This window comes from Canis lupus, chromosome 18 (assembly GCF_048164855.1).
Source record: "Canis lupus baileyi chromosome 18, mCanLup2.hap1, whole genome shotgun sequence".
NCBI lineage: Eukaryota > Metazoa > Chordata > Mammalia > Carnivora > Canidae > Canis > Canis lupus.
Window position 1 is genome coordinate 14,205,078 of NC_132855.1, and position 15,675 is coordinate 14,220,752.

At 35.7% G+C, this 15,675-nt stretch overlaps 1 protein-coding gene and 1 pseudogene across 2 annotated transcripts in view; both read left to right on the forward strand.

The window, feature by feature from the left end:
* DPY19L2 (dpy-19 like 2) overlaps nt 1-15,675 on the forward strand; it is a 93,645-nt gene that overhangs the window by 39,169 nt on the left and 38,801 nt on the right. For both annotated transcript variants that reach the window (XM_072783508.1, XM_072783507.1), the window contains exon 12: nt 11,864-11,923. In XM_072783508.1, coding sequence (XP_072639609.1) covers nt 11,864-11,923 — 60 coding nt within the window. The remainder of the gene's footprint in view (nt 1-11,863; nt 11,924-15,675) is intronic.
* Nucleotides 5,815-9,741, forward strand: LOC140608518 (elongation factor 1-alpha 1 pseudogene; annotated as a pseudogene).

A 15,675-nucleotide genomic window follows, 5' to 3' on the forward strand; every position in this document is an offset into this window, starting at 1 on the left:
CATGATCCAGTAGTTGTTTATCTCTTTCTCAGCTTCTGTATTCTCCATCATTTTATCTCCCATATCACTAATTCTTTCTTCTGTCTCATTGATCCTAGTACTTAGAGCTTCCATTTATGATCACATCTCATTAATAGCCTTTTTGATTTTGAATCAATTAGATTTTAGTTATTTTATTTATTTATTTTATTCCCCTAGAAAGGGATTCTCTTGTGTCTTCTATGTTTTTTTCAAGCCCAACTAGTATCTTTATAATCATTATTCTGAACTCCAGTTCTGACATCTTATTTATATCTATACTGATTAGGTCCTTGGCAGTCAGTACTGACTCTTATTATCTTTTTTTGAGGTGAGTTTTTCCATCTTGTCATTCTCTCCAGAGAAGAATAGATGAATGAGAGAACAAAATGCTAAAATGGCAACGTGACCCCAGAGAAATGTACACTAAGCAAATCAGAAGAAATTCCAAACCAAGAACAAAAAAAGAGAATATAATTAGACAGGTGAACAGAATAGAGCAATACACTGGATCTTGTATATATTTTGGTTGGCCTGTTAGAAAACTAGATCCCAAAATTGTAGAAAAGAAAGCTTTCATATGTAAAAAAATTAAATACAATGAAAGGATAGAATGTAACTGTAAAAAATGAAAATTAAAAGACAAAGAAGGAATATAGACAGGTGAACAGAATAGAACAATATACTATATTTTGAGTGTATTTTGGTCAGTTTATTAGAAAAACTACATCTCAAAATTGTAAAGAAAGAAAAACATATATACAGAAATAAAATCAAATACATTGAAAGGATAGAATGTAACTGTAAAGATGAAACTTAAAAAAGACTTAAATGAAACAGAAAGAAACACACAAAAAAAAAGAAGTAAAAAAAGAAAAAAAGCAAATATGATCAGACAGATGAAGAGAACAGAGCCATACACTAGATTCTGGATGTATTTTGGTCTGTTAGAAGAAACTGCATCCCTGAATTGTAAAGAAAAAATAGCTTATATACATAGAAAAATAAAATTAAATACAATGAAAGGATAGAATGTAACTATAAAATGAAAATTTAAAAAGATTTTAAAAGTTGATAAAGCGAAACTATATTAGAATAATTGGGATCCCAGAAGAAAAGGAGGGAGTTTGCGGGGGGGGGGGGGGGGGTGGAGCAGAATGTATATTGGAGCAAATTATAGCAGAGAGCTTCTCTAATCTGGGGAAGGAAACAGACATCCAAGACCAGGAAACACAGAAAACCCTCTTCAAAATCAATAAAAATAGGTCAACACACCAACATAAAATAGTGAAACCTGCAAATCTCAGAGATAAAGAGAAAATTTGCTGAAAGCAGCTCTAGACAAGATGTCTGTAACCTACAGGGGTAGGAACATTAGACTGTCATCAGATCTCTCCACAGGGACCTGACAGGCCAGAAATAACTGGCATGATATATTCAGGTGTTAAATGAGAAAAATATGCAGCCAAGAATACTTTCTCCAGCAAGGAAGTCATTCAAAATAGAAGGAGAGATAAAAGGAAACTAAAAGAATTTGTGATCACCAAACCAGCCCTACAAGAAATATTAAAAGGAATCCTTTAGGCAAAGAGAGAACCCAAAAGTAACATAAACCAGAAAGGAACAGAGACAATATACAGAAACAGTGACATTACAAGTAATACAATGGCACTAAATTCATATCTTTGAATAGTTACTCTGAATGTAAATGGGCTGAATGCCCCAATCGAAAGACACAGGGTATCAGATTGGATAAAAAAGCAAGACCCATCAATATGCTGTCAGCAAGATACTCATCTTAGACCCATACAGATCCTAGATTTAAAGTGAGGGGGTGGAAAACCATTTATCATGTGAATAGACATCAAAAGAAAGCTGGGGTGGCAATCCTTCTATCAGACAAATTAGACTTTAAACCAAAGACAGTAATAAGAGATGAAGAAGGACTCTATATCATAATTAAAAGGTCTATTCAGAAATAAAATCTAACAGTTGTAAATATTTATGCCCCTAACATGGGAGCAGCCAATTATACAAGCCAATTAATAACATTAAAGAAACACGTGGATAATAATATAGTAATAGAAGGGGACTTTATTTATTTATTTATTTTTAATTTATTTTTTATTGGTGTTCAATTTACTAACATACAGAATAACCCCCAGTGCCCGTCACCCATTCACTCCCACCCCCCGCCCTCCTCCCCTTCTACCACCCCTAGTTCATTTCCCAGAGTTAGTAGTCTTTACGTTCTGTCTCCCTTTCTGATATTTCCCACACATTTCTTCTCCTAGAAGGGGACTTTAACACCCACTCACTACAATGGACAGATCATGTAAGCAGATCAACAAGGAAACAAGGGCTTTGAATGACACACTGGATCAGAAGGACTTCACAGGTATATTCAGAACATTCCATCCTAAAGCAACAGAATACACATTTTTCTTGAATGCACATAGAACATTCTCCAGAATAGATCACATACTGGGTTACAAATCAGGTCTTAACTGGTACTAAAAGATTGGGATCATTCCCTGCATATTTTTGGACCACAATACTTTGTGGTTTTGTTTGTTCGTTTGTTTGTTTTTTGTTGTTTTTTTGTTTTGGACCACAATACTTTGAAACTGGAACTCAATCACAAGAGGAAATTTGAAGAGAACTCAAATGCATGGAGGCTCAAGAGCATCCTACTAAAGAATGAATGGGTCAACCAGGAAATTTAAGAAGAATTGTTTAAAATCATGGAAACAAATGAAGATGAAAGCACAACTGTTCAAAACCTTTGGAATGCAGCAAAGGCGGTCCTAAGAGGGAAGTGTATAGCAAAACAAGCCTTTCTCAAGAAACAAGAAAGGTCTCAAATGCATAACCTAACCTTACACCTAAAGGAGCTGGAAAAAAGAATCGCAGATAAAGCCTAAACCCAGCAGAAGAAAAGATAATAAAGATTAGAACAGAAATCAATGAAATAGAAACCAAAAGAACAAATCAATGAAACCAAGAGCTGGTTCTTTGAAAGAATTAATAAGGTTGATAACCCTCTGACCAGACTTATCAAAAAGAAGAGAGAAAGGATTTAAATAAATAAAATCATGAAAGAGGAGCAATCACAACACCAAAGGAATTATAAGAACATATCATGAGCAACTGTATGCCAACAAATTAAGCAATCTGGAAGAAATGGATGCATTCCTAGAAACCTACAAAATAACCAAAACTGAAACAGGAATAAATAGAAAACCTGAACAGACCCATAACCAGCAAGGAAATTGAAGCAGTCATCAAAAATCTCCCAACAAACAAAAGTCCAGGGCTGGATGGCTTCCTAGGAGAAATCTACCAAACATTTGAAAAAGAATACTGCAGCATCCTTTCTTGATTAAAACTCTTGACAGTGTAGGAATAGAGGGAACATACCTCAATATCATAAAGCCATCTATAAGAAGCCCATAGCAAATAGCAATCTCAATGGGAAAGAACTGAGAGCTGTCCCCCTATGGTCAGGAACACAGCAAGGATGTCCAGTATCACCACCGCTATTCAACATAGTACTAGAAATCCTAGCCTCAGCAACAGACAACAAAAAGAGAAAAAAGGGATCTGAATTGGCAAAGAAGTAGTCAAACTCTCACTCTTTGCAGATGACTCAGGTCATGTCATCTCTTTATGGAAACCCCAAAAGACTCCACCCGAAAATTGCTAAAACTCATACAGGAATTCAGCAAAGTGGCAGGATATAAAATCAGTGCACAGAAATAAGTTGCATTTCTATATACTGACAATAAGACAGAAGAAAGAGAAATTAAGGAGTCCATCCCATTTACAATTGCACCCCAAAGCATAAGATACATAGGAATAAACCGAACCATAGGATCTGTACTCAGAAAACTCTAGAACATGTGTGAAAGAAATTGAGTAAGACACAAAGAAATGGAAAAGCATTCCATGCTCATTGATTGGAAGAAGAAATATTGCTAAAATGTCTAAGCTACCTAGAAAAATCTAAATATTCAATGCAACACTTATCAGAATAGCATCAACTTATTTCACAGAGTTGAACAAAAAATCCTAAAATTTGTTTGGAACCAGAAAAGACCCCAAACAGACAAAGGAATGTTGAAAACGAAAACCAAAACTGATGGCATCACAATTCTGGTCTTCAAACTCTACTACAGCGCTGTAATCATCAAGACAGTATGGTACTGGCACAAAAATAGACATATAGATCAATAGAACAGAATAGAGAACCCAGAAATAGACCCTCAACTCTATGGTCAACTCATGTTCAACAAGGAAGGAAAGAATATTCAATAGGGAATAAGATAGTCTCTTCAAGAAATGGTGTTGGGAAAATTGAACAGCCACATGCAGAAGAATGAAACTGGACCAATTACTCATCTCATACACAAAGATAGACTCAAAATGGATGAATGACCTAAATCTGAAACAGGAATCCATCAAAATCCTAGAGGAGAACACAGGCAGCAGAGTCTTTGACCTCGGCCACAGCGACTTCTTGCTAGACATGTCTCCAAAGGCAAGAGAAACAAAAGCAAAAATAAACGACTGAGACTTTATCAGGATAAAAAGTTTCTACACAGCAAAGGAAACAGTCAACAAAACTAAAAGGCAACCTGCAGAATGGGAGAAGATATTTGCAAATGACATATCAGATAAAGGGCTAGTATCCAACATCTATGAAGAACTTATCAAACTCAATATCCAAAGAGCAAATAATCCAATCAAGAAATGGGCAGAAAACATAGACATTTCCCCAAAGTAGACGTACAAATGGCCAACAGACACATGAACGTGCTCAACATCACTCTGCATCAGGGAAATACAAATCAAAACCACAATGAGAAAAAAAAAAAAAAACCACAATGAGATGCAGAATGGTTAAAATTAACAAGTCAGGAAGCAATAGATGTTGGTGAGGATGCAGAGAAAGACACCTTGTCCACTGTTGGTGGGAATGCAAGCTGGTGCAGCCACTCTGGAAAACAGTATGGAGGTCCTCAAGTTTGAAAATAGGGTTACCCTATGAGCCAGCAATTGCACTACTGGGTATTTACCCCAAAGATACAAATGTAGTGATCCAAATAGGCACCTGCTGGGGATCCCTGGGTGGCTCAGCAGTTTTGCGCCTGCCTTTGGCCCAGGGTGTGATCCTGGAGTCCTGGGATTGAGTCCTGCATGGAGCCTGCTTCTCCCTCTGCCTGTGTCTCTGCCTCTCTGTGTGTGTGTGTGTTTCTCATGTGTAAATGAATAAAATCTTTAAAAAACAGAAAGCCCCCCAAAAAACCAAGTAGGCACCTGTACCCCAATGTTCTTAACAGCAATGTCCACCATAGCCAAACTATAGAAAGAGTGAGGTTGTCCATTGATGAATAAAGAAAATGTGATATATATTGATATATCAATATGATATGTATTAATATGATATATATATCATATCTATATATATCCACACACAATGGGCTATTACTCAGCTATCAAAAAAAATGAAATCTTGCTCTTGCCATTTGCAACAACGTGGGTGAGGATGTTATGCTAAGGATGAGAGGATGTTATGCTAAGTGAAAGAAGTCAAGCAGAGAGAAGACAATTATATGATCTCACTCATATGTGGAATTTAAAAAACGAAACAGAGGATCATAAGGGAAAAGAGGAAAAAATAAAACAATATGAAATCAGGTAGAGAGAGAAACCATGAGAAACTCTTAAATATAGTAAACAAACTGCTTTTTTGCAATGGGTTTGCCATCAGAACACAGGTGTGAAAACCACCGCTAAACCTAAACCAAAATGGGAAAGGAAAAGACTCACAACAACATTGTCGTTATTGGACACGTAGATTCGGGCACGTCAACCACTACTGGCCATCTGATCTACAAATGTGGTGGGATCGACAAAAGAACTACCGAAAAATTTGAGAAGGAGGCTGCTGAGATGGGAAAAGGCTCCTTCAAGTATGCCTGGGTCTTGGATAAACTGAAAGCTGAATGAGAACATGGTATCACCATTGATATCTCCCTGTGGAAATTCGAGACCAGCAAGTACTATGTGACCATCACTAATGCCCCAGGACACAGAGACTTTATCAAAAACATGATGACAGGCACATGTCAGGCTGACTGTGCTGTCCTGATTGTTGCTGCTGGTGTTGGTGAATTGGAAGCAGGTATCTCCAAGAATGGGCAGACCTGTGAGCATGCCCTTCTGGCTTACACACTGGGTGTAAAACAACTAATTGTTGGTGTTAACAAAATGGATTCCACTGAACCACCCTACAGCCAGAAGAGATACGAGGAAATCGTTAAGGAAGTCAGCACCTACATTAAGAAAATTGGCTACAACCCCAACACAGTAGCATTTGTGTCAATTTCTGGTTGGAATGGTGACAACATGCTGGAGCCAAGTGCTAACATGCCTTGGTTCAAGGGATGGAAAGTCACCCCTAAAGACGGGAATGCCAGCGGAACCACACTGCTTGAAGCTCTGGATTGCATCCTGCCACCAACTCATCCAGCTGATAAGCCCTTGCAGCTGCCTCTCCAGGACGTCTACAAAATTGGTGGTATTGTTACTGTCCCAGTGGGTTGAGTGGAGACTGGTGTTCTTAAGCCTGGCATGGTGGTCACCTTTGCTCCAGTCAATGTTACAGCTGAAGTAAAGTCTGTTGAAATGCACCATGAAGCTTTGAGTGAGGCTCTTCCTGGGGACAGTGTGGACTTCAATGTCAAGAACGTATCTGTCAAAGATGTTCGTTGTGGCAACGTGGCTGGTGACAGCAAAAATGACCCACCAATGGAAGCAGCTGGCTTCATGGCTCATGTGATTATCCTGAACCATCCAGGCCAAATCAGTGCTGGATATGCACCTGTGCTGGACTGTCACACAGCTCACATTGCTTGCAAGTTTGCTGAGCTGAAGGAAAAGATAGATCGTCATTCTGGAAAAAAGCTGGAAGATGGTCCTAAATTCTTGAAATCTGGGGATGCTGCCATTGTTGATATGGTTCCTGGCAAACGTATGTGTGTTGAGAGCTTCTCTGACTATCCTCCTCTGGGCCGTTTTGCTGTTCGTGACATGAGACAGACGGTTGCTGTGGGTGTCATCAAAGCAGTGGACAAGAAGGCAGCTGGAGCTGGCAAAGTCACCACGTCTGCCCAGAAAGCTCAGAAGGCTAAATGGATATTATCCCCAATATCTACCACCCCAGTCTTAATCAGTGGTGGAAGAACGGTCTCAGAACTGTTTGTGTCAATTGGACATTTAAGTTTAATAGTAAAAGACTGGTTAATGATAACAATGCATCGTAAAACCTTCAGAAGGAAAGAATGTTTTGTGGACTTTGTGTGTGTGTGTGTGTGTGTGTGTGTGTGTGTGTGGCAGTTTTATTGGTTTTTAAAATCAGTGCTTTTTAATGGAAACAACTTGACCAAAAATCTGTCACAGAATTTTGAGACCCATTAAAACAAAAGTTTAATGAGAAAAAAAAAAAAAAGAAACAGGGTCAGTGGAGGAGAGAAAGGTTGGAGGGACGGGGTAACAGGATGATGGGCGTTAAGGAGGGCACATGATGTAATGAGCACTGGGTGTTATATAAGACTGATGAATCACTGACCTCTACCTCTGAAACTAATAATACATTATATGTTAATTAATTGAATTTAAATTTAAAAATTTTTAAATGGAACAAAAAACAAAAATTAAGGCAAAATAAAGACTTTATGACTAGTAGATTTTCATTAAAATAAATGTTAAAGGAGGTCCTTCAGATGGAAGGAATAAAATATTAAATGTAACTCTGGCTTTACAAAAATGAAGGGCACTGGAAATGGTAGCTCAAGCTAAATATGTAGGGTTTTCCTACCATTTTTAACCATATGGATGGACCTTGAAGGCAGGATGTTGTATAAAATAAGAGAAAGACAAATACTATCTTTCCATTTGTGTCTTTGGTTTCTTTCAGGAATGTTTTGTAGTTTTCAGTGTATTATGTCTTTCACTTCTTTGAGTTTATTCTTAATATTCTTTTTGAGGCTACTGTAAATGGGAGTGTTTTCTTAATTTTTCAGAGTGTTGATTGTTAGTGTGTAAAAATGCAACATATTTTTGGATGTTGATTTTGTATCCTGCTACTTTACAGAATTTTTTGTATTCTAACAGTTTGTGTGTATGTTTGCATAATCTTTAGTGTTTTCTACATAGAAAACCACATCATCTAAAATAGAGATAATTTTACATCTTCCTTTATAATTTTTATGCCTTTTATGTTTTTCCTTGCTTTGTTACTGTAGCTAGGACTTCCAGTATTGAATAGAAATGGTGAAAGTTGGTATCCTTGCCTTGTTCCTCATCTTAGAGTAAAAGCATATAGTTTTTCACCATTCAGTAAGATGTTGGCTGTCGGATTTTCAAATATTCTGTTGAGGTAATTTCCCTCTGTTCCTAGTTTGTTGAGAGTTTTTATGATAGGATGTTGAATTTTATCCAATGCTTTCCTGCATCTATTGAGTTGATCTTGTGATTTTTAATCCCTCATCCTGTTAATGTAGCACATGACATTAAATGATTTGCATATGCTGAACCAACCTAATATTGCAAGATGTATCTCACTTAATCATGGTGTGTGATCCTTTTAATGTATGCTGTTAAATCTGGTTTAAGTTATAACTTTAAAGATTTTAATAAGATCTTGAATAACTTTTTAATCTGTATCTACATCCCACTTACTGGAAAACCAAAAGGGCACCCCAGATTCCAGAGGTATGCCATGGAAAGGGGTGGGGGCCACATTTCAGACAGCCTTGAAATATTTTAAAAGGAAGAAACATCCTTTACTTTCATATTACATTCTTACACTCCTGCCTTAAATCCAATATGATCTCAGAGATCGTGTCTCGGGGAATGTGTGTGTTCTTTTTGTCAGATATAGTTGATAAGAATCTTAAATGCTTGTTTTGCACTATCACTTAGTACCTTGTATGACCAAGTTGTTAAGGGAATAGTACAGTCCAATTCAAGCAGAGAAACTGACTTGTCGGTGGCTAAAATTAATCACGGATGAACTAGAAGTAGCAGGTTAACTAAATGTAAGTAGACTGTAGATATTTGTGTTTTATATCAAACTGTTTATAATGTGTGTATGTATATATAATTGTTCACTGTAAAAAAAAAATGACCGAAATGGTGTTTTTTTTTTTTTTAAAAAGAGTTAGTTGTTAAGAGTTTTTGCACTTATGTTCATCAGGGATATTAGTCTATAGGTTAGTTTTTTTTGTAGTGTCCTTGTCTGGCTTTGGTTATCAGGGTCATGCTGGCCTCATGAAATATGTTTGGAAGTGTTCTCTTCAGTTTTTTGGAACAGTTTGAGAAGGATCAACATTAATTTTTCTTTGTATGTATGGTAGATTCACTGGCAAAGCCATCTGATCCTAGTCTTTGCTTTGTTCAGAGTTTTTTGATTATTTGTTCAATCTCCTTACTCTAGTTACAGGTATGCTCAGTTTCTGTTTCTTCATGATTCTGTCTTGGTAGATTGTATGCTTCTAGGAATGTGTTTCTTCGATATAATCCAATTTGTTGGCATCTAATTGTTCATAATTGTGTCTTATAATCTATTTTGCTTGGGTTTGGTTGTTTCAGATGGGAGAGTATGTGTGGTACCTGTTGTATCAACATGACCAGAAGCAGAAATTCCATCCTGATTGATTTTAATAATTTATTTTTTTGGTTGAAATAGTATGTTTCTAAGAATAAGAAATGTACAAAAATTTATATTCAGAGAATATCACTCCCTCTCATTCCTTCTTACCCCATTCTGTCCACTTTTATTTTCACCTTGGTCCTACCTTTTCTTGTAAGCTATCTCATTAGTTTTCTGATTTGCCCATTTAGTTGTTTTTTTTTTTTTTGCACTAATAAATATTACCTATTTTTTATTACATCTCCTCTTATTTACATGAAAGATAGCATACTATAAGTAGCCTTCTGCACTTTGGTTTATCAGCCTATTGTAGATATGTAACAACCTATCCTAGATATCACCCCATATAATTTCATAGAGGTCTTCCTCATTCTTTTTGCAGTTTCACAGTACCACACTGTAGGTGCTCCATAGATAATTCAACTATTGTCCTATGTCTGGGCATCTAGGTTGATTCTATATTTTGCATTTACAGTGTTCCAGTGTATAATCTGGAACATTTATATTTTCCTGTTGTTGGAAGTTCAGGAATCCTAGCTCACTTGGAGCTAACTAGATGATGCAAAATCCTACTCCAAATCTAAGTAATACACAGGCTAAGATTTTAGTTTCTCATAGGAAGCTCTTTTTTTTTCCTTACTCACAACTTGAGAGTAAACAAATACCTTATCACCTTTTAGCGATAGTAGGAGGAGTATTCCTAGTCATTGAGTGTTTTTGTCAGTTTGCGCTGCTATAGTAAAAGTACCATAGGTCGGATTTATTTTTATACAAAAATTTATTTTTCACAATTCTAGAGGCTCGGGAAGTCTAAGATCAAGGTACCAGCCTATTTGGTTCTTGGTGAGGCCTCTTTTCTTGATATGCAGATAGATGCTTTTACTATATCCTTACATAGTGGAGAGAGAAATATCTCCCCCGTGTCTTTTTTTTTTTTAAAGATTTTATTTATTTATTCATGAGACACACACAGAGAGAGAGAGAGAGAGAGAGAGAGAGAGAGAGAGAGAGGCAGAGGGAGAAGCAGGCTCCATGCAGGGAGCCTGATGTGGGACTCAATCCTAGGTCTCTAGGATCACGCCCTGGGCTGAAGGTGGCACTAAACTGCTGAGCCACCAGGGCTGCCCTCTTATAACACTAGTCCCATTCATGAGGGCTCCACCCCCATGGTCTAATTACTTCCCGATCTAATTACCTAATTACCTCCCAAAGGCTTCACCTTCCCTCATGCCACACTGAGGATTAAAGTTTTAACACATGTGTTTGGGGGAAGGAGGACATACACATTTAGTTGATAGCACTGAAGGTTATGGTTTTGGAGGACTCCAGCTTTATGCATGCCTCAAGTCTAGTTGCTTAACCTTCCATAGTTCCAAGCCCTTCTTTACTTTTTAAAAAATTATTTATTTATTCATGAGAGAGAGAGAGAGAGGCAGAGAGAGACACAGGCAGAGAGAGAAGCAGGCTCCATGCCGGGGCCGACGCGGGACTCGATTCTGGGTCTCCAGGATCAGGCCCTAGGTCAAAGGCAGCTCTAAACCGCTGAGCCACCCAGACTGCCCCCCTTCTCTACTTTTGATGAAAGCCCATACTTACAACTTTTTTCTGCACTCCTCCTTAAAGACTGCCCTAGATTCTCTCCTAATGGTTTCAGTTTTTAAAAGTCATCTGTTTTTCCCTTGCACCTGGAAAATTCATTTTCTTTAAGTTCAGTTAGACATTTTAAGAACATGTTTAAATATTTTATTTAAGAATTCAGAGAGGAAAGATTTTCATGTTAATTTAGACCACTAACATTGCTGGATGACTTACATATATATACCCTTGCACCAACACACCTCCCACATACCATCAATACCCTAAGAGGAGCAGCCTGCCCAGGACATCTGATGTCACTCAGTGAGGAATTAACTTGATTCTAGAACCAACTTTTTGGCACAGAAAGCATTTAGCTCTCATGATAAGGAAATTTGCCATGTCCAGATTTTGAAAAATCAACAATTAAGAAGGAAAATGCCTAGTGATAGCCAAGATGAAAGTGAATGACTATGTAATTTTTGAGATGTATCATTCATATGAAATGTCCATTTTATTTATTTATTTCATTTTATATCACGTTAATTTTAGGTGATAATTCTGAAGAGAAATAAAATTCAAAGATTGGGAGTATCTGAACTCAACTTTTGGGTAAGCGTCAACATTTTTAACCATTTCTTCAAACTCTTTCTTTCTATAAACTGAATACAGACAATATACTTTAAAAATTGAATGACTTATGATCAATAAATATTATCAATACCTGCTCACATAGGGTGAGAAATAACCCTAAACAACATCTACAAGTCATTATCCAGAAATTATTTCATATATTTCAGCACTATGCTCATGCTTCTCTTTACTTTTCATTTTGTTATATCCTTACTGCCTTGCTTTCTAAATTTCTTTCTGTCTTGAGTTTCTCTCCTTAGATTTACTGACTTTCTTTTCAACATAACTCAGTATGTAGTCCTGATCTCACTTTCCCTTTTTCTTTTTCTACATCTATCATCTATCTGTTCTTCTGCTTCCCACTTAGACTCTCTTATTTTTGTTCCTGTAACATTTTCCCTACATTCTCCCAGCCCCTTCTTATTTCAACTCAGCTACCACCTAATCTTTATTTGACTTCTTCCCAAATATACAAATGTATGGCCCACGTTACCTCTATATTTGTATGTTTTGTTTCCAAGTAAAATAAATATATTATTTAGGTAGGTACTGCAATTACTAATTCTTGTAATATTGGAGAGATGACATTTCTTCTTTTTTTCTTGGCCTTTGATGTAGATGTAGGCCTTTTTTCTTGGCCTTTTAATACCTATTAAAAAATAAAACCTGCTATATTGAAGAACTATGTGATTACATGTGGCATATTAATAGGGCAAAACTGGAGAAGTTATAGTAAGATCAGCTAGATTTCTATTCAGAATGCAAAAGAACAAAATGGACTGAGTTGCCAATTACTCATTGCTGAAGTCTTTCTCCCATCCCTAATGGTGAAAATGAGTAATATTTGTGCACTTCAATTATTGGATAACATGACTCTTCTAACATGATTTCTTAACTTCAAAAAAATTAACAGTTTTTAAAAAGATTAAACCAAGAAATCATCGGAAAATTCAAAGATCTTTATTTAATAATTGAATTCAAAAGAAAGTCAAAATTTCCATTACAGACTATTAAAAAATGGCAATAAATGGAACAGTATCCATGGACATTTAAGGAATTCTGTCAAAACTATACTAAGAAGAAAATTTATTGTCTTAAGTATTTACGGTTTAGACTGGGAAGTGTAAAAATTAAGCTTTCAACTCAAGAATTTCAGAAAAAGAAAAAGCTAAAAAAAAGTTGACATATAATTAATATTCAGCTTACATTTATGTTTTGAAGTTAATTGATATTGTCAGTCTTTTGCAAAAGGGAGAAACAAATCATGTTAGTCATCTAGATAATGCAAAGGCTATTATGGCTTTTTATGGCCTTTTTTTCCCCCATAAAAGACCATCAAAAAGGAAAAGAAAAGCTATTTTGTGAACTAACACTTCTTACAACCTCTCTCCCCAAAACTTGTTTTACTCCAAGTATTTCTTTCATCCCTGTGGAATAAAAAATTATATTGCATATCTTACTCTGTATGGTATTTAGAAATCAAGACCTGAGTGCAGACTGTTCTCATTGCTACCATTGTCCTTACTTTTAGACCCATACATATAGATACATATACACACACATACATCTAAGTATTTGTATCATTGAAATTCCACAAGGAGAGGTAAAGGAGAGTGGGGCTGAAAAAAAATTTGAATAAGTAACAGCTGAAGACTTCTGCCAAATTTTAATCAAATTTGGTTAAAAGACATAAATCTACAGAGTCAAGAAACTGAGTGAACCCCAAGTAGGAAAAATCCAATAAGATCCATGCCAGGACATATCATAATTAAATTTCTGGAAGCCAAAGACAAAAAAAAATTTTTTAAATCAGGCAGAGAGAAATGATGTGTTACTATAGGGTAAAACTGATTTGCATTACAGTAGCCTTCCCATCTGAAACTATGGGGCCAGAAAAAGATGGCATAATGCTTGTCAAATGCTGAAAGAATTCTAAAGTCAAATTACATGTCCAGTGAAAGTGTCTTTCAGGAGTGGAGGGGAAATAAAAGACATTCTCAGATGAAAGAAAACGAAGAAAATGTGTTACTAGCAGAGCAACCTTTAAAGAATGGTTAGTGCAAATTCTTGAAGCAGAAAGTAAATGGCCAGAAGAAATCTTAGAACATGAGGAAGAAATAAAAACAAAAAAATTGATACATAAAGGAGCAAATATCATAGACTGTTCTTGAGCATTTCTTTTCATGTGTTTTCTCTTGGTTTATTTTGTTATTTGTTAGCAAGATATTTGAATCAAATTATAATATTTTTCTCTCATTTTTATTGATATGAGTTCTTGAGGAAAATATGGATTTTCTTCTGATCATTATTATACATGACTTTCTTCGTTTATAATATGTACTTTTAATTATCATATTTGAAAAAAATTGTTTCTCCTTCACTTAAGACTTGTTTCATAGAAACTTTACTAATTTCCAGGAGGAGAGGCCTTTTGATCTTCTGACTTTGTTACTAATTTGTAATCTTATTACCCCATGACGACAGAGGGCTGTTTGTAATATTTTTAGTTTATGGAACTCCTGGATACTTTCTCTCTGACCTAATAGATGATCATTTTTTGTGAGTATTTTGTGTGTGTTTGAGATGAAGGTGTATCCTTTATTCATAGGAAGTGTTTGGTAAGTTTATTGACAATATTTCTTTTGACTTTTTTGTATTTTATAGTTTTATGTATTATTTGCCCACTGATCTATCTTGCATCGAAAAAGTATATTTAATCCTCTGAGTAGGTTTCTATCTCTCCTTGAATGTCTAGTAACTTCTGCTTTATATAGATGGTTGCAGTGTATAGTTGTTCATACTTATTATATTTTCTTTGTGAATTGTGTCTTTTAATGTCAAAATATTTTATATCTAACACTGGTTGGTGTGAACCTTAGTGATAACAGGATTATAAGCTATGACTCCTTATTTGCTTTGGCCATTGTTGTCTTCATCACCTTTTTGAGTCTGTTTCAGTACTTCTTCTCTGTACAGCACAGGGCAGGTCTTGTTTTGTGAGAATATAAAAATTTTTATTTATGTCCTAAATTATATGTGTATTTTTATTGCATTTACTATTTCTCTTCATATTTCACTACATGGTTCTCTTTTGTTTTGAACTTTCTTTCTATACTTAGGAAGATTATTTCCTCAAGTATTGCATACTTGAAATTAGTTTTTTATAATCTTTATACCCGAGTGATTGATGGGCTACATATAAAGTTCTTGAGTCCCACTTTCTCGAGTGTCTTGAAAATGCTTCTACATGAGTGTCTTGATCTGTTTTTATGTTCCTTTTAACACATATGATACAAACCAAATTCTCTTACCCTTCTAAGTTATGTGGACTTTGTCCCTAGAAGTGTTAAGAAATTTTTTTTCATTTTTAAGTTTTATTAGGCTATATCTTGAGGTAGTTTTCCATACTGGTCAATTTCCTCAATACATGGTGAGTCCTTTCCAAATGTAAATTCAGGTATTTTATGTCTAAGAAAACTTCCTAGAGAATCCAAGAAAACTTGGATTGTATTTAAATACTAGTGTCAATTCATTGTTTAGTTTTACTTTTTCAGAGACTCTATGAATGTTGCCTGTTTTTTGTTTCTACCACTTTCTCTGATTCTTTTACTTCCTCTTTAATCTCATTTTTATTCTTTTGAGTTTTTTGTTGTTATTTTTTCTGTCTTCAGTGCTCTTTTTGAATTTTTATTTGAATTTTTCTCCTTTAGTTACCTAGAGATTGTCTTCAT